The sequence below is a fragment of the Strigops habroptila genome, chromosome 1 (genome assembly GCF_004027225.2).
Source record: "Strigops habroptila isolate Jane chromosome 1, bStrHab1.2.pri, whole genome shotgun sequence".
Lineage (NCBI taxonomy): Eukaryota > Metazoa > Chordata > Aves > Psittaciformes > Psittacidae > Strigops > Strigops habroptila.
In genome coordinates, this window is record NC_044277.2 from 55,840,418 (window position 1) to 55,861,136 (window position 20,719).

Consider the following 20,719-nt stretch of genomic DNA (forward strand, 5'->3'; position numbering starts at 1 on the left):
TCTGTATGAGACATAAGGCTGATATAGACCCATATATGAAGATATTTTTTTCTGAATAAATATGACAGCATCCAAATTGGTATTATAAATTGTGTCAACTTTTTAAATAAACATTCATCCACTCTATTTTTCTTTGTAAAATACAGGTTTAGCAATTTTCTGGTAGAGAAATCTTACAGACTTTACTAATAGCTACTGATTTTCTTCATATCACTTCTATTCTATTTTTTTTCATATTTTGGATCAAGGGTAAAATGTATTCTTCGCCAGAATGTAAAATCACATAATCTTCTTCAACTTCTACTCCTCAGAGAGCATATATTAGATCTGACTTTGAAGCATAAAACGCACACTGTCTTTTAAAAATCGTTTTACTCTCCTCTGACAGGGTTACCCCATACAGTTAAGAATGAGTGTTAAAACAACCACATTTCCAATGCAAATTTTGAAAGCAAAGCTAGGAGTGTAATGACAGTATCTTTGAGACAATGTCGTAGGAAAATTATGTGAATTAAAGACTACACTCAGTGGCAAGCAGGATTGCGTTTCAGTGTTCTAATAATAAAACCCCTACATCATGTTATATAAAATAGAAATCACATGAAAACATTTTACTTTGGGTGGACTGATAAACAAAATGCCATTTTCCAGTCACAGTAACGAGTCTGAAGCTGCGATGTGTTATCAACTGATTTTGATCTTCTGTTTTTTAACTTAAAACATCTTCATGTTAAGCATTTATTAATATATTCATAGTCTTTATTTCCATGACTTTTAAATACTGAAACCAGTAACACCACACTCTGAATTCCTATGAACAGGACTGAATCAGGAAGCCAATCTTATATTGGGTGTTTCACCAATTCTTATCCTGTCTCATCACCATATTACAGAAAAGACATACAGGAACATCTCTTCAAAACATTCTTACAGAAAAGCAGTGTGTATGATCCTGTTTCCTTTGACCAGCCAAAAAGTATTCTTTATATTCCCTCAGTCAGGTCATGACCAGCTGAATATATATTTACCATCTGGTACCATACTTGCACTCTACACTTCAGCCAATAGCTTAGCTAATTCTAGATAATAAGGAATTTTAAAAGATAAAGGTAACAGAGGGTTATCTTGGGAAAATCATTCCACAGTTTAATAGATCTTATCATCAGGAACTCTGACTTCTAACTTATCCTTTATTAACTTTGTATTCCTAATTGTTGTGATATCTTTTCTTTGTTTAATTTTGGCTCCCCCAGAATGTTTACTTTCTTCAAATAACCAGACACTTCTACAAAACCTTTTTGCAGACATTATTCAGCTAAATGAAATATAGTAGATTAAGCAAAATGTGAAGTTACTAGGTCAGTTCAGTGATTCTTTTCTCACATGTGGAAATAAATTGACATATCTAACTTAGATTGAATATGAGGAACCTAATAAGATGTGGCCCAGTAACAGCTAGGAATAGCTTCTTACTTCAAAGGTAAACACTCCCTTCCTCTGTGGAGCAAACATGGTTTTATGCCTTTTCAGCTAAAGAGCATTTAACATCCACTGTAGGCTATCATTTTGTTTCATATAGAAGTTACTGACAATAGCATGCACTGTTTTAAAAACTACATGACAGTGGTATGCACTGGTTACAAAATTTATTTATTGTTAAAGTAAGTTCCTCACAATAAAAAGATGAGATTATGAGTGCAAATATGGTTGAGTGTTCAAGATTAGTTTCCTGCATAAACGGACAAAACCTCTGGATTGAGAAGAGATCAGACCGTTATCATTTTTGGACTAAATATCACTTGAAAGCACAAGGAATTCTGTTAATGCCACTGGGACCACCTGTGGAATAAGGATTTATTTAGGGTATAACCCACATAAATCTATGGACTTAATTCTAGAATGTACTTTTCACTATCTCCAACAACATGTATAGCTGTTCTCTCTCTATTCTTTTCCATGGAGTGAATTACTAATATGTACAAATTATCTCAATTGAAAGTTATTTTGTCACATCTGTTTGAGAACCATTAAACACAAATGTTAAAGTCATTAATACAGTGTATCTGTATTACCTGTAGGTGTTTTAAAGCTGTTTTGTAGCTGCTCATTCATATTGCCGTCTCAGCTTGAGACTAGTGAGAACCAGTTTTTCCTTATGAGCAGATGCTACTTCATCTGCACATGACTCCTCCTCCCCCCCATGTATTTTTCCACCTATGAATATCGTGAGTAATGTTTCTGCCCTTAGCAGACCTCATATTGGAAATCTCTTCAGATTTTCAAACTCCTCCACGTTTTATTTTTAGCTGACAGAAATATAAACTCTGCACTGCTACCTTTTTACTAAACATACATGCCCTGGTTTTCTTCAGTGACCAGCAGTTGTAACAAACATTGCAGGGGAGGGGGGAAGAGAAATGTATTGCATCATTTTCTTTATCCTGATGCCAGCTTTTGCCTGCGGAAAAGTATCAGTTGATTACATGGTGTAATTTATTTAAAATAAGTACCTAATGGAAGAGAGGTGAATGAAAACTAGGCAGGTTGCTTTTTCCAGGCAAACCATTTTGAACATATTTGATGACCTCAGATCTAAAATTGCTGCTGGGTCATAATATAATTAAGGGTAAAGAAATATTCTGAGACAGCTTTATATTCATTATGGAATGTTTGGAAAAAATACAGTGGGAAATTAATTTTGAAGTCTGATTTGAATCTCACAAAATGATTCATGATCATTTTCAGAAGTGGATTAACATTAAAGCATTTTATTATCTTATTATCTAAAGTTATACATAAAGTTTTATAACTATCAGCTTAGCATTTTAAAGATTCTTAATATTGTTATAATAAAACTGCCTACTGCAGATAATTTTATACTCCATAATAAAAAAATAAATCTGTGCTGGTAAATCTGTCATCCTTTAAATTCTTAATAAAAGGAAAAAAACCTGTATTTGGACAGCATTTTGTTCTAAGTACAGTAACATAATGTGGTTGATTGCAGTATTTAGGTTGAATATTGATTCTAACTTGAACTGATTTTGTTTTTTCCATCTTATTTGCTAAATTAAGTATTGGTTTATACATCTTCCAATAGCTCCATTAAAAACTAAAATGGCAGCAAACACTTGCTGATGTTGTAATAGGTCTTTATTTTTACACTTACAGGAAAAGTCATTTGGTTTAGTTTTATCAACTTAAGAACAATAAATAGATGATTCTGTGAGCACTTCTGATAATTGTGTTAAAATATCTAGGGTCTATTTTTTCATAGAAGTTTATTTATATTATGAAGCATTATACAAATACGCATGTTTAACTTTGGTTAATCGATATATTCAACTGCAACAGCAAAAATCTGTCTTAACTTTGGAAACAGTTTAAAGCTTATGTATGACAGAATATTTACAATATCTATATATGGCTTCTACTCCTCCTTTTGTACTTGCAGGACCCATTTTTTCAGTATTTAGAATGGAGTCTAGATATCCAAAGCAGCACAGTTTGCATTCAGTCACCTAAATAGCCACAAGATTTTCAAAGGTGAGTCTCCATCCCCTCACCTCAAGAGATGCCTGGTGTGATTTTTTCAAAAGATCTTTACATCCAAGACTTTCCAGGAAAAACATTTGGGTATTTATTTTTCATGCTTAAATGTGGGATGATCTCCTTTCTAAAAATCCACCATTTTTCTGGTTGCTGAGATTTAGGAAAACAAAGCAACACATGAAACTGTAACTAATCCCCCACACTTCTATGGGAAGCATACATGCCTGCAAGCTTTTTAAAGTGAGGTCCCCAGTCTCTAAGGTAGTCATAACTCTGATCTGTGTCTGACATGTTTGAACCTAAAGAACTGAGAGAACCTGCCAAAGAGCCAGTCCCCTCAAATGCATAGGTCTGAAGTGAGTCATATGGAGGAACACTAGGATCTGTATTCGCTTCTTCAAGCTTTTCTGAAATGAATTGCCTAAAGATAGCACTGTTAGGGCCAACCTGCAAAGACTGTCTGTAGAGGCTGTGGATTTCTGTGGTAACCTTCTTCCGAGGTTTGTGCGTTCTCATGACAGTGCGGGTTCTCAGTGCTGAAATATCAAAGGCTTCTGTGTCCTCCTCACCACCTCCTTCATCGTCATACCTGACAATGTTCTCTCTGAACTCTTCCATTTTCTCTGAAAAGGAAGACTTCTTCCTCTGCTGCCTTATGGCTAGAATTGCCAAAAAGAACACTGAAAAAAAAACCAAACCAAAAAAACAACAAACCAAATAACACAAGGGAAAAAATAAACAGAAAATAAACAGACCCAGAAACTTTGAATGTGCTTAGAAAGAATTAAAAATTGTAATGTCTTTTAATATCAATGTTATTGCAACAAGAAGCTATGTTAACAAATTTATAGAGCTGTAATTTTTATGAATTTTATAGGAGCTTAAAACTGATGGAAACACAGGTTATACTTTTTGAAACTCTTTTGGTTTATCAGAGAATATATCAATTTCATATTCAAAATTTAAAATCTTAATCTCTCATTCTGTCTCAGATTAAAGACCCAGGAAGATCAAATGAAAAATAAGGCAATGAGCAAGATATCCTCCTCAATTGGTTGATTCATTCCATTCTATAGACTATGCAGGGTGTGGTTCAATTGTTTCTGGTATGCTGGTCAGGAAATTTGAAGCCTATCGCTATATTTTACATGACATTGTGGCAGCACTTACTACCAAGGCCTATGAAACAGAGGACCTTGTTTCTGTCTTATATGAAAGCTTTTTTAAAATCTCATTTTAATGCATTATTTTTTAATCTTACCTCATTCTATTTTTAGCTGAATGATCCCTTTGAAATAATCTATGACTTTCATAGAGATTAATGATTCCAGTTTTTAACTAAATCTAACTGCATTTCTATTTAACAAGTAGTTTGTGGACTGTAATTTTTTACTCAGGACATAACATGATACAATTACCAACAATGACAGGACTTTACCTTGCATAGGGCTATGAGGATCCTGAAGTAGGACTTTATTTCTACATATTTACTGTACACTATTTCATTTGATTCTGATATACTAACACAAAACTTAAAAGCATTTGAAATAAAAATTTTTGCAATGTTATTCTATATTTACAAGACCCAGATAGTTTCAACTCTCCAACCCCTAGTCTAGAAACTAGAAATTCACTTGTATGTTCCTGTTTTCTCTGTTCAAAACCAGGAGATGGAAGTAGGAGAACTAGTGCATCCCTGGACTTTGCTATGCAGTCAAAAAATTACTAGTGTCTGGCCAAGAGTATTCCCACCTTGATTGAAGAAACAATTGTTTTCATTCGTGCTGCATCTATTCAATATGCTCATAGGGATAAATAAAAACACGGGTTTTTTTTTGTAGGTCATTCTGTTTCTGCAATTTCCTGCATGTCACCTTATCTTGAGAGTTCAAAGCCATATGAAAATGCTGACTCATAATTAACAGGTAAGCGTCCTGCTTCTGGGTAACTTATTTAACTGTGGGACTAAATTATAGACTTTCATTTTGGGAAAAAAATCAGTGAGTTATCACCAAGAGATTCAGGAAGGAGGTCAAGGGTACCAACAGGAAATTATTAGAGCCAGTTTCTATTCTTATGCTAAGGAAAATAAACTATAACTCTGTGGACAGAATTCAGAATATTGGTGATTTTAAAAATGTTAATTTCTTTTTTCAGTGGTGTAAACTCCAAATAATTCCATTAGCTTTATTGGACTTCTCTTTCGTGTCTTCTATTGTTACTATGGCAGATCAAAATACAGCATCAGAATAGAGCTGCAAGCCTTCAGTTTCAACCCTCAGCTTTTTCTTGCAGTTGATGATGATATGCTTAGTGTTGTACACTGTTATTTATAGACTAGTAGAGGTCATATTGTATAATGAGAGTAGAAAACAAAAGTTCCTTACCTAGATATCGTTCTTATAACAAAAAAAAATGGGTTATTTGAAATTGGGTGTATTTGTTTCAGTGATAAGAGATTATAAAAATGTTACTGTTGTATTTGCTCTCATCAACAAATACTTTGACAGAATAATTTTCATTGAAAGTTTTTGTTTCTTAAGGCAGTGTAATTTCTGTTATTATTACTTCTTTCTTCTGGACATTATATTTGTGTAGCTAGATATTATGCTGCATTTTTCTTGGTTTGATTCAGATTATATTTTCCTTGTTTTTTCAAATGATTTATTAAAAAAAATTGTGTTAGGTTTGTACAATTTATAATTATTTGATATCACACTGCTTAGTGAAATTCTGATTGTATCTTTATTTTCTTATTTTGGAATGCCATGTTTGAAGTTTCATTAGTAGAAAAATGAGTTTACTGCATAATCTACCATTTTGGGGTATTTTTGGATATGGCGTTTTATGAAACATACAGCCATATGTCATAATATGGATATGCCATATTACACAGGCAACAGGGATTTGGAAGTCTTTTCCTGTGTTTTTATTGGCATCAACTTGAATTTGGTCTTGAGGCCCGTGACTACCATCAGTTACCAAGCTCTAAGGTCAGTCATTTTGCCTTGGAAAAAAAACAACCTTACCGATATTTACCACTTCTCTTTCTTTCCTGGCTTCAGAAGCTACCATGCCTTAGCCTCCCTAACTCAGACAGGTACAGAGTTTCAGGATGGATATTTAACCTTTAGGGAATGATTAGTGCAGTGTGCCTGCCATTATAATGTGTCACTCATTGAATGCTGCAGGTATATGCTTTTGCTGAGAAAAATGTAAATGCATTGTACATTGTAGCAGTGATAGCAGATTCTTCACCAGGTGAAGACGCAGTTTCCTGAGTGCTGTCACTCCAATATGCCTTGCTGCAGCCACAGCACCATGCAGTGCAGGAACACCCAGCCTTAGGGGGTTGGTCTGGTTTTAAGCATCATTTGCCAGATATGCATAACCCTTTGCTAAGGTACAAGCACAACTCCTGTGCATTTAAATTGCTCTAAAACCCACATTACACATCCACAAGGTCCCAAATGTAATGGAGGTTAACATGGTGTCTCCTGAGAGGAAAGAGGACGTGTCCAACTTTTGAAGAAAAGGTTATCTGGAGACGCAACCATATTAATTGACAAAGAAACTCCCTATTTGCTTATGGAGTTGCTCTCTGAGAGTATCATATTCTCTTTTTCTTTTATTATTTTTTATTGATCTTAGCTCTACATTTGGCATACCTAAGGCAGAATGAGTAGGGTGCTTCTTCTTTATAATATATTCTTATACTAGCCAATTTTCTTATGTAATGCTCTCTTCAGCTTTACTTGGGCACAACATGGACTTTGGACTCTCAAATCTTTATTATTATCAATGCTGGAGGAGCAGGAAGGACCATGACTCAATTAGAGGCAACTTTTAGGATATTGTGTTAGAATTCAAATTTTACTGAAAACTGAAGGGGGGGTGGGGAGCGAGAGAAAAGGGAGAGAGAGAATTATAGTTAAGAAAACAGAAAAGAAATCAAACATTTGCCTTACTGCATTTTTCTCTATACAGCACAGTACTTCCAGTCTTCCAGTCAAGGGAACAGGAACGTCTTTGTCACTTAACCAAGCCCACTGCTGAAGGAAATAATGTAAGTTGTCTTAATCATACGTACCTAGGAGTATCAGTGTGCAAGCCAAAACAGCAACTAAAGCTTCAGTGCTGAGGCCCACAGAGTACATGAAAGCTCCGTATCGACAGTAGAAGGTATCAGCTTCGGTGTCACAGTCACAGACAGTGACCGTGAGAGTATTTGTGCTCGTCAGTGGTGGGGTTCCGTTATCCAGAATTAAAATTGGCAAGTAAAAAAAAAACTGCTCGTGCCTCCTGAAGCCACTTTTTGCTGTGAAAATTCCAGCTGTGTTATCTAGAAGATAAATGATTATGCATTATATGCATTTATCACTTTCTAACAACAACAATAAAACTCCAGTGGACTTTGACTTATTTAAAAACAATGGCACTGTCCAAAGCTACATATTCATAAACCTAAAAAAAGTAAAACCAGGCACTGACACGTGATGGGTTTTCTGTGTCACTCGTGAATAAATTTCATTTAATTTTGATACATGTATTCCAGGGGCAATAATAAAATCTGACCTAGGAGCTGGTTTTAATGTTCAGACCTAAAAAAAATCCTACTGTGTTCAGTACCTGACGCCTGCTCAGACTAATTAATTGGTTCTTAAAATGGTTCCATATAACCAGCTGCTACCAATCCAGCAGTTCTCAGATAAAATATAGACAGTTTACCAATCAAAAGTCTTCAAAAATGTGTCTAGCAGCACACAGACCAAGCAGGTGGCAAGGAAAAGAAGAGAAAGCAAGAAAAAAGTCCACTAAAATAATCTTTTATTTCTTTCCCTGATTCAAAACCTGGAGCTAGCTGAGCTCCTACTATCCAAATTAACGAAAAATTGCTAGAGGCTCTCACCTTGTTTTGTAACTATTAGTGTTTAGAAATCAGTTCTGTATGAGAAATGGTAAGTTCAGCTCCTGTTGTATATCAACTAATTAAAATCTGAAACTTAGCTTATTGAAAAACAAATTAACCCTGTCTGTATCTGTGTGTAATGGAAAAAAAAAAAAAATCTGTAAATATTTACATGTCAGAAAATTTTATCGTGGCAGGGTGAATTACTGCATGTGTGCATACATGTACATAGAAAAATAAAAAAGCTTTTCTGCCATTATATGTATAGAACACTTATACAAATAGTCTACTGAAGTTAACTCCCTCACATTTAAGTTCTTCTAGGTTTCTGTCATAGTTCAGAAGGTAACTATAAGATAAAATGCTCCAGATCTGTAGAGTTAGTTTTGCTTTTGCCTAGAACTATCCCAATTCATGCTGTCATTTCTAAGAAATGCAGCAGAATGGGAGAGATTGAGAGCTGATGGTACCATATTTTAGAAGATACTTTTTTCTTCCATCGATAGCCACCAAAAGGAATTGGATGTATGGCCTTGTGTGTGGCTCTGCTCAGGCTTTGTGCAGAATGAGCAACAGTGGGAAAGACTTGTGGCTTGTACACAGTTTGACCTTAATATAATCTCTTCTTGGCACTGAGAGGTTAATGTAGCTGGGAATTGAAATGCATATTAATACATTGACTAATTTTGGAGATATTGAGAGAAGTAGTTCACCATTTAATATAGTCTGAACTTTCCGAAACTTATTTCCATTGATTTATTCACCTGACCAGAACATTCAAATAATTAACAAAGTCAATAAGAACAATGGGTACTTTAGCTGAGTCTGAAGAAGCTCTTCTTTGTCATCTCAGTAGACTGAATCTAAGCAGTCATCTTCCCTGAAATTCCATCAGATATAGCACTTACGTTTTCACTGCAGACTGGCTTTGCTTGATACATGTCTATATCAGTCTTTTAATAAGAGTCTCAATCACTATCAGTTCTGAATAAAATTAAAATATGTGTAGAAGACATTTGTCTGATGTCATCAGTAATAAGCATACACAGTTTAAAATTTATGAGGAAATAACAGTGCATTCTTATTTGTGTTTATAATTTTGGTCTTGATGAAGTGATGAAGTAACAGACATACTAACAGCAATCTTCTCTTTCTGGCAACATTGTTTCTTAGACAAATAGATAATTTTTTATTTTTTTTATTATCTATTTTATTACCTATTGTCTATTTATCTTTCTATTTATAGAAAGTTGGTATTTCCCATCATATCCTACATTAAGAAAATTAATTTTAAGGAATACAAGTGTATTTTTCATCTCAGCACGTTTTTGTTTCCTGATAATAAAACTGTCTTTTGCTCTTCGTGTTACTCATCTGAAAAACGAAAATAAACTTTTTGGTATTACTGATTTATTGTTTTGAAATGTTTATATTTTATAATGACAATTTCTATGTAAGTAGAAATTATAAAATTAGTGATGTGAGCTCCTTTAGAAGCATGGTCCTCTTTAGGAAGGACTTAGCTACATGAACATGACACTACCTTGATTATCTTTGACAGTAAAAAGCGAGTTGTTTGTGGCCTCCTGAGCCAGTGAGAAGTAAAAATGGTGACCTTCTGCTGAGTCATCTTGATCCACTGCACTGATGCTTTGAATTAGCTGGAAACACAGATAAACAGAATTGTTTAAGAATAAAAATATTTACTTGTCCTTTAAAACAATAAAAGGACATGACAGGTATGTTAAACTGTTAATGCTAGAGATGTGATCTGTGTATATGCATTTGAGTGCATGGTATTCTGCAAATACTCCGCTTAGATTTTTCATCTGTTTGTGAGAGGCAAGCATTAAAATCTTGAGAAAAACGTAAAAGAGTTTCTGGATAAAAAGACGAGGAGTAAATGAAGTTTCCATAAATGAAAAAAAGTAATCATATATTCAGTGTTTTGTCCCTTTTTTTCCAAGGTGAAAAGTATATCATTCTACATTTGAACTAATCCCTCTATACAAAACCCATTTCCTTCTAGCCCACAAATATACTGACATCATTCAACTGATATATTGTATCTCCAGTAAGTGAGATACGGTGACAAGTTCATCTTCTGAATTGTTGATTCTGAATATTATAACAGACTGATTATGGAACTTCTTGACTGCCTTTTTTCAAGACAACAAAATAACCTTCATTTACAAATATGTCAAATCAGATAGTCATTGCAAGATAAAATAAAACCCAACAGTTATGATTCAAAGTATCTTTCATCTCCGCAAATAAACAACTACACTTTGGTTAAAATAATTAACAATATTTCTGCTTAAAAGAAGCTTATACTTACTATTTTTATCAATAAATATTTAATGACCTAAGCATCAACATATATTAGTAAGTCAGTATCTTTGCTGATCAGAAAGCAAACTGAGGCAAGACCACCAACTTTCAAAAAAAGATAGTGCCCAATTAGAACTTGACACTATTTTACCAGTTATCTATGTCTTGTAGATATTTGTAACCAAGAGACTTGAAGCCTCAACTTTCCCCAAACCAGAAAGCATGTGAATGCTAGAAGCAGTACTTTAAAAGCAAAGCAGTAAGGTAGTGGAAGTGACTATAGCTTTCCATCTGTGCCTTTGAAAATTCTTTCCTGATTAAACCATTTTTCAGAGATCTAAGACTTCAGCACACATTCTTTTTCTTTTCAAGCAAGCTGAGTTTGATGAAATCATCACAGCAGAGTGCAAAATGTGTCTTGCACCCCAGACGCTTTGTATTCTTAGCGCTGTTCCCTTTTTATATGAAATTTATTTCAAATCTGTATTTCCACTCTGTGGAAAAATGAGGACCCTTGAGACTTTTTTATTGCCACTAATGAGAGGAGTGATCAGTGATGCCAGTGTACAGAGGATGAAGCTTCTTGAGGAAATTTTTTTCCCTTTCCTCAGAGCAAAAAAAAAATGAATAGCGAAGGTGATACAAATACAGGTATAGGCATGCAGATCAGGAAATCAGTGAAGAGCAATATCTGAACACTAATATTACCTCGATAATAAACCATGGGCTTCATTTTGTCTAAGGGGCTACAGTTCCCAGAACATGTTCAACATGAACAGCAGTAGAGAAGAAAACTATATATCCAGTCTAAAACCTGAACAATGGCACATTTTCCTGATAATTCTGGCACATACCTCAAAAATTAAAAAAACCCCAAAAAACAACCAACAAACAAACCAAACAAAACCCCAACAAAACTATATTGGCCTTTGTTAATAATTTGCTGCTAACATCTCCAAGGCTGTAGCTGAGAAAAAGCTTTGTATGTCTGTCCATACAATTCAGTGTATCATCAAGTTAGACTGAAGATGAAGAGTAATATAGCAATCTACACAGACATCTTAGCCACATTTAATTTTCTTTCTTTTGTTTTGTTTCTAGTTTAGTTACTTGGTAGAGAAGAATTACTTACCCACTCACCAAAGGAAGAAACCAAAGCAAATCAAGACAAAAGCACTAATTATACTTCCAGTTTTCATTCTGATTAATAGCTATTTAATCAGGTATTAGCAATGTCTTTGAAAAGTACTTTTTTAGGAGCCTCTCATGTTTGAATATCATTAAATTACTACAGTTGTGACTTAGTTACTGTTTTGCTATTTCATTAATAACTTCCCCTAGATTACATACAGAATGTATTTGCCCCCATAAATTCTATTTATATTTAATCCAATCAATAAAATTGGGAGGAGTATCTGGTCCCCTGAAAAAATCACCCACCTTCCTTTATTTTGATCTGTACTATTCTGTTATTCGACACAAACCTAAGACTCCTGTGGTTATTCTAGACATGTTCACATTCCTTTAAGGATTCACCTTACAAGCCAGGGAATATTTGGAACATAAGGACAGGGCAAACCCTAATTGTTTATTTCTTACTATATCACTTCCACTAAGATTCAGCAAAACCCAGATGAGTCTATGAAATAGTCAGAGAGCAACAGGCAGCTTTGATTTTGCTGACTGTAAAGAAAAAGTCACCAGAGACAATGGAAACTTTTGTTGGTTTTATTTTTCCCTGGTTTCCTAAGCTTTTTTACATCTAAACTATGAGATTCTGGCCTTTCACCGGGGAAGCGGGCATCACAGAATGAAGAACAGCAATTATTGTTTGTGAGTCAAGGTTTAAAAATACCCTACATTTTAGTGTGCAAACAAAGAAAATAGAGTGAATGATATGTCCCTTCTGCAAGGTTGTATCAGTTGTTGTATTGATTAGGCTGAAATTTAATTACTGTAAAATCTCTTATTTCAAGTCTCATTAATCTAGGAGCTTTAATAATCTAGCAGTCCATTTGAAAATGTACAGTTCTTTAAAATTCAGATTAATTCACTTGTTTTTTCTTGAAAAATTGATTTAAGTTCATAGTGGGTAGGTCTCATTTACTATTTCTTTCCAAACACACTGAGATCCCTGCTGGGAACAGCAAGGGTTAATTCGATCAAAGATCACAAACAAATGTGTCCTGCTAAACTCAACTTCCTCATCCATCAGACTAGTGGTTACTTTCAACTAATAAATATCATTAGTGAAGGAGCCTAAGATATCAGTAACAGCTCTGATCTCACATTGATTTTCTGTAAACTCTTCTGGACTCAATGTCTAACTGGGTGTTGTCTTACAAATAACAAGGTATGGAGTAGATGACTGCTAGGTAGCCTTGAAGAAAATACATTGAAAATTAATTTCCTCAATTCCAAGTGGTCTTACTGAATTTTAATTATGAAGATGTCCATCTGCACAGCCATCAGTAGCATTAATTTTGATGGTAGAGTATCTGAGTGTATAATTTTGAGTCCTTTGTGCATTCGTCCATACCCAAATATAGTCTTACCATCCCCATTAAACAGATGGAAGTAAGTAGGAACAGATTTGCTACCTCTCTCTTTCAACTTTAGTTTCTTTTGTTCTGCACTGTGTCCTTCAATAGCAGCTCTGTTGTAGTTTATAGAATGTAATAGAGCTGATCACGCACCTGTTTGCAGAGTAAAGAACTGGTTTTCTTCATATTGACAGAGGCATTTTAAGTAGTAGGATTTTTGTTATTGATTATTAGTGTTTGATGACCATCAGAGTTTAGTGTATGTAAAAGACTCTAGTCCACTATAGTCACCACCTACATTTTCCAGGTAGACCTTCTACCTCAAGACCAAGGTTCCCTTTTTAACTGTTTCCAATTTTTTCTAAAGTAAATTGGCACAATATTGGTCTGATTTCTCTGGGTCTACTGTAAGATGATTCTTCTCATCTGTAACTAAAAAGATATACGTTTCAGCAACGGAATAATGATTACAAAGCTCATGCCATGTGTTCTGATTTAAACCACAACACCAAGACACTTAGGTGCCTTGTATATGCTGATAAACTCTTCCCACCGGTTCCATTCTACTATGAGATAACGTTGTAGAGTCATGGTCCTTATAAAACAGAAAAAGGAATTCTCCATACGCCACTGTTCCCACTGTTTCAAAATGTCACAAGTTATACTCACTGCATCTACAGGTGTAGTTTAGAGTAAGGGCCTGCTAGAATATATGTTGTTTTCACAGCTTGGCCATGGTTTTGTACTCTAAGGAATAACCCCATTGCTTTTTTTTGTTTTAACTTTGTATTTTCTTATCACTACTACTAAGATTGTTTTTTAAAACGATGAAGAAAAAATAACAAGGGGAAATAATAAACCTTGGCTTACTAACCTATCCCTTTCACTTTTCTGATATCAAAAATCATTTTACATCATGATTTGTTAGGAAGGATAGGTTTCAGCAAACTGCTCATTTTTAACATTAAACATATACCCCTAGAATCTGGTTAAAGATTTCCTCTCTTTCTTTGTGTCAACATTTCATTATGTTAAAAAGTAATATCAAATGAGTACCCTTCACTTTCACTGCAACTGCTGATTATTTTATTATATGCCAAGTACTGAGTAAACAAATTTGGTTTTTTTCTTTTCTCTAATTCAAAGTGCTCTGCATATACAGTCACTTCTTTGGATCTAGTAAAAATTACTAAGCAAGCTGCAACACCAAAGTCACTTTATAAGTGATCCCCAAATTACAGGAACTCAGAATTTGCAGAATAAATATGCATTAGAGAAGACAGCAGTAAATCAGAACGTAGGTGTGCTCAGTGTGGTTTGTCTTCAGCTGAAATCTGTTCATTGCATGATATGAAGAAAGACCAATATCCATAAAAGAGCTGAAATCACCATGCATATAAATACGTACATTCTGGAGGGTCAGCCTCTTTACACATAAGATAGTTGGTACAGTTTATGTCAAACTTTCAAGCTGCACTTTCAGGCTGAGTTAATTTATTAATGCCTTGGGATTTAAGCTTTCTGGGTCAAATCCATTCTTGTTGATATGTCTCTACTGTCTCCTTTGGGACAAATTTGGTCCACTTTGTGTTCTGATTATATTTATGGAATGTTTCCTCTAGAATTCAACAGTTTTTATTTACCATACACACACACGAACAGTAACTACAAAGAATTAATACCTCATTGTGGTGATCATTTACCATGTCTACATACATCTATAAAGTCAAAAGGTCTGATGAAAAAGGAATCAGGGGTTTGGATGCCTTATTAATATTGTTCTATTCGGTTTGTTACTAGCTATAGCCTTACTAGGATAGAAGTCTATTTTACATAACAACTTTCATGTTCAAATAATTTTGAAAGTAATGTATTTAATACTGCTAGTGAAGTGAAAGTGATTTTTCAATGTGCAAAAGGAAACTTTAGTTGTGGTTAGTGTACAGCTGACTTTTGGATTAAAGGACAGTACAACTGTGACATGAAGTGGACAGTGAAAAATCCATTCAAAATTTCTAATAAACATGATGAATGGATTTAAAATTACGCCTAAACCCACCTATCTATCTTCTTTACATCCATTTTTATTGCCAAACTTCAGATTATAGTCCCACAGACTGAAATATAATCCTTCTGTTTGGATATCTTTTGGAGGTTAAGCTAAACATGTCTGTAACTCTCACAAATCCACCGTATAGGGACATGAAGATCAACACTCATTCAATAGAAGTGAACAACGAATTTTTTATAATCTTTCAGAAAATCCAAAACTTCAAAAGAAGCCGCCTTCTCTAGAGTGAAGCTACTATTAACTGCCTCTGAGTTTGGATAATTAGAACAACAATTAGTTTTGTGTATGATGTGGTTTACATTCTTTATCATAACCTAGCATACTCTAAGGCTATGTAAAGATAACTTATTTGCTAATTTATTTGACTCTATGTTGTTTTTATTGCAAAAGGGGCAGACACCAAAAAAAAGTCACCCAAATAAGACAATTTATTTTTTGACAGAATCTTTCCCTCTGCAGAGCCTTTCCTTCCCTTCCCCCAAACCCTATAAGCTGAGGGATGTAAATATATTTTGGAGCATCCCATAAAAGTAAACACAACTCAGCTGAGATCAGGGATGGAAGTGGATTCAAGAAGTGCAGAACATCTCTGAGAGTCTCAGTGTATTATTTCCAGCTAGAGACAGCTACTTCAGAAATTGAAATGCGATAGAGTATTTATGCAAGCTTTGATCTCAACTCATAACACGTAAGTAGATTCCTGAGCTGTTTGGAATTGATTGCAAAAATATGGCTAAGATACAAAGGAATGTAATGCCCTGATTAAGTCCTTCAACTGCTTAAATTGGTTCTTCTGAAATGTAAATTGTGTTATTCAGTGGACAACCAGGACATCTATAAAATCACATTTGAACCTTTCGGTTTCTTGATGATGAAAATAAAGAACCTTTTTTCTGTGATTAAAAAGTAAAAGCAAGAATAATAGCACTGAAGGAGATAAGTTATCAACTCTGTTTCAAATTATAAATATTGAATAAAATATCATAAACTCTGACTGTGATAACTATGTATTTCAGTAGCAATTTGCTGTTGTTCTTCCTAAGATCATTTGTTAATAAGAAGATTATTTAACATTCCTGTCTTTGTCTCCAAAGGTTAAACTAAAGATGCCTATGACTCTCAAAAAGCTATAGCAATTAAAAAAAAAAATAAAAATCTAGAGTAACATTTTGCCTGTCTGTAAAATGGGAAAGATATCATGCTCATCACTCAGTCATATAGAATCATAGAATAGTAAGGGTTGGAAAGGACCTCAAGATCATCTACTTCCAACCCTCCTGCCCTGGACAAGGACACCTCACACTAAACCATGTCGCCCAAGGCTCTGTCCAACCTGGCCTTGAACACCGCCAGGGATGGAGCATCCACAACCTCACTGGGCAACCCATTCCAGTGCTTCACCACCCTCACTGTAAAGAACTTCTTCCTTATATCTAATCTAAACTTCCCCTGGTTAACTTTGAAACCATTACCTCTTGTACTACCACTACAGTCCCTAAGGAAGAGTCCCTCCCCAGCATCCTTGTATGCCTCCTTCAGATACTGGAAGGCTGCTATGAGGTGTCCACACAGCCTTCTCTTCTCCAGGCTGAACAGCCCCAACTTTCTCAGCCTGTCTTCATACAGGAGGTGCTCTAGCCCTCTTATCATCCTCGTGGCCTTCCTCGCTCCAACAGCTCCATGTCCTTTTTATGTTGAGGACATCAGAACTGTACACAATACTTCAAGTGAGGTCTCACGAGAGCAGAGTAGAGGGGCAGGATCAGCTCCTTTGACCTGCTGGTCATGCTTCTTTTGATGCAGCCCAGGATATGGCTGGCTTTCTGGGCTGCAAGCGCACACTGCTGGCTCATGTTAAGCTTCTCATCCACCAACACCCCCAAGTCCTTTTCTGCAGGGCTGCTCTGAATCTCTTCTCCACCCAACCTGTAGCAGTGCCTGGGATTGCCCCGACCCAGGTGTAGGACCTTACACTTGGCTTGGTAAAACTTCATAAGGTTGGCATTGGCCCACCTCACAAGTGTGTCAAGGTCCCTCTGGATGGCATCCCTTCCCTCCAGCGTATCAACCGAACCACACAGCTTGGTGTCATCGGCAAACTTGCTGAGGGCGCACTCAATCTCACTGTCCATGTCGCTGACAAAGGTGTTGAATACTTAATTATTGTTGAAAAGTAGCCAATAATAGGTTAGCACACAGATGTTATTTGTTAGTGAGTAATGGGAAATAAATCACCTGGGTTTTTATATTGTAGGCAAGTCCAAAACATGGAGTACAAATATTCATTTTATAAGCTTCCATATTTAATTCATGGTGTCTTAAAGACAAGGAACATGAAATGGCGTTTGCTTTAGTGCCTGTACTTGATTTGTCAATGAGTTAACCAAAGTCCAAAAGAAATGGCTTGCTCCAAGCACCTCTGAACGAGACGTAGCTTTTGCAGAGTGGAAATTACCAAATGCAGAATGAACAAATAAACTGCTGATACAGAAGTATGAATGGATGTAAAAATCTAGGAAGAAATTACTTTAGCAACAGAGAAAGCTTTATTTAACTGCAGACTAAGGTCAAAGTAAACCAAGCTGTGGTAAAAAGAGAGGCTCTGTGATTCAGAAATCAAAACACAGTAAAACATTTGAAAAGAGCCATCACAGGTACCTCAAAGGACTTTTTAATATGTCCAAGTAATGCTAAAGCATGTCATGAAAAAACACACACATTTTTCTGTCTATAGCTTTTTGCTGTTGCTTTTTTCTGTTGTTCATTTTGTAGCTTTAAAAAAACAAAACAAAATAAAACAAACAAACAAACAAACAAAAAACAAACAAAAAACCCACCCCTAAACAAAACAAAACAAAACAAAAAACCCCACAACCAAACAAAAAGAACAAACAACTGTTGAAGTCAACAGTGTACCTGGGGAGTTGGGGCAGTTGACTGATGTTACCACATTCCCCTGGGTAATGAATAGGAAATGGAAAAATCCTCCAGGGAAGGATGTTTAATACAACAATCCCTTAAGCTGCCAGCTAGTGAAGGTGTTGCATGAGCTATGATTGAAACATTTTCAGATTTCTACTGAACTAGACAGGGTTTAAATTTAGTTCACCATAAATGAGAATCTGGTATGAATCTGGTCTTAGTTTGGTTCTTCCAGACAATGTTATGCTGTTGCTGAAAATACCAGGCCTAAGTTTTACGTCTGTGGCACTAACTGGAAGCAAATCTGTGCATTATGTTTTGGGTTTGTTTTTTTTTTCAGAGTTTTCTGTCTGTACTACTCTATTACCTGTTTTTGAAGACAAACAAGATGTATTGATTTTGCTTTAAAGTGGGAAAAATAAATGTCAGTCTTCTGAAATTTAAATTGCAAACTATAAACATATCAACAGAACTAATTTTGGAAATAGACAAAATACCACCTGTATGTACAGTACTGAAACGATCAATACTGAAGTGAATAGTAGCATCACAGAACAAATCTTCATTGTAATGAGAAAACTGATTGCTAATTCCTTCACACTTACCTGGCCAGAAACTGCATTTTCACAAACAAATGTTTCATAATATTTAGGGAACTCTGGTGCATGATCGTTAATGTCAAGAACTTGGATATATACATTTGCTTCTGAAATTTTTTCAGGATTTCCTAATGGTTAAAAAAGACAGAAATAAAAAGTCATAAATAATTTACTTCATATTTTAAAGTAATGTGGACATTAGAAAATTTTACAATCCTTAAAGATGTTCTGTCACTCTTCTTTAGTATTTTGTAACTTTGGAGCTTTGGGATAAAATTTCATGAAAATTCACATACTTTAAAAATATTTCTGCCACTGCTAGACATGGAATAATTGCAATGCTGACGGGCTTAATAGACTGAGCTTATAGTTTTGCTCAAAGTATTATTTGCATAACCGGTTTAATTATTAAGTGCTTTGTATCATGAAAGCTGTACTGCTTCTGTTATTCAAGTATACTTTATTACTGTGGCTTTAGATATAAAAGATATGTTAGTATGGCTTATTCTTGTGTGTAAAGGAAAACAAACTGCTAATGTAAGGCACTTTTTTCCTGCATGTACTGCATTTACACAAGGTTATAGTGCTCTAAGTACCTCAGACAAGGAAAAGCCAGACCTAACTGTACTAGTTTCATGGTGTAGGAGTTGTGTATAGACGAGGCTGAAAAACTTATTTGTTTATGTAACAAAAATGTTTATAAATATGTCACCTAATACCGAGGGAAGGAAGATATGGAGGTATAGCACTCTCGTGGACAAACCGGTTGCTCACGGTTTGTACAGGCATATACTTTGCTGAGTAAAATCTTGCTGGATGACCAGACCGAAAGAGTTGTGGTGAATGGAGTTAAGTCCAGTTGGTGGCTGGTTACAACCAGTGTTCCCCAGGACTCAGTATTGGGGCCAGTTTTGTTTAATATCTTTATCAATGATCTGGACAAATGGACCTAGTGCACCCTCAGTCAGTTTGAAGACAACACCAAGTTGGAAGGAAGTGTTGATCTGCTGGAGGGTAGGAAGGATATGCAGAGGGATCTGGACAGGCTGCATTATTGGGCTGTGGCCAATTGTAAGAGATTCAACAGGGCTAAGGGCTAAGTGCCAGGTCCTGCACCTGGATCACAACAACCCCATGCAATGGTACAGGCTTGGGGAAAAGCAGCTGGAAAGCTGTTTGGCAGAAAAGGACCAAGGGGTATTGATTGACAGCTGGCTGAATATGAGGTGTCAGTCTGTCCAGGTGGCAAGAAGGTAAAAATCATCCTGTCTTGTATCAGAACTAGTGTGGCCAGCAGGACTAGGGAAGTGATCATCCCCTTGTACTCGGTACTAGTGAGGCCACACCTCCAAAACTGTGTTCAGTTCTGGACCCCTTACTACAAGAGAGCTACTGAGTTGCTGGAGTGGGTCCAAAGGACAACAATGGTTAATGGTTGGACTCTATGATCTTCAAGGTCTTCTCCAACCTAAACGATTCCATGATTCTATACTGAATACTTCTCAGAAATCCTTTGCCTGTCAATGCATCAAATCCTTGTTTACATGGCATAGCACTGAGAAATATCTGCCTTCCCCAAGATGTAATTTATTACTCTAGTAGGCAAGAAGCTTCACTGCAACAGTAACGTTCACATTAACTTGGACATGTTGTTGGGTAAGGACCATATGAAGACATTTTTCCAGTGACTAAAATAATCTTAAGGCATTCCAGGAATACTAAATATTTATCAACCTAAATATCTATCAATATCTCCATCTGTTCTGCCTAAACCAGAAGTATGACGATATCA

The 20,719-nt window shown here is 35.5% G+C and overlaps 1 protein-coding gene across 1 annotated transcript in view; it reads right to left on the reverse strand.

The window, feature by feature from the left end:
• Positions 1–3,233: 3,233 nt before the first annotated feature.
• CDH19 (cadherin 19) overlaps positions 3,234–20,719 on the reverse strand; it is a 64,808-nt gene continuing 47,322 nt past the window's right edge. The window contains exons 9-12 of the mRNA XM_030483901.1: positions 18,934–19,055; positions 10,005–10,122; positions 7,643–7,894; positions 3,234–4,232 (exon numbers count right to left, since the gene is read on the reverse strand). Coding sequence (XP_030339761.1) covers positions 3,742–4,232; positions 7,643–7,894; positions 10,005–10,122; positions 18,934–19,055 — 983 coding nt within the window. The 3' untranslated portion in view covers positions 3,234–3,741. The remainder of the gene's footprint in view (positions 4,233–7,642; positions 7,895–10,004; positions 10,123–18,933; positions 19,056–20,719) is intronic.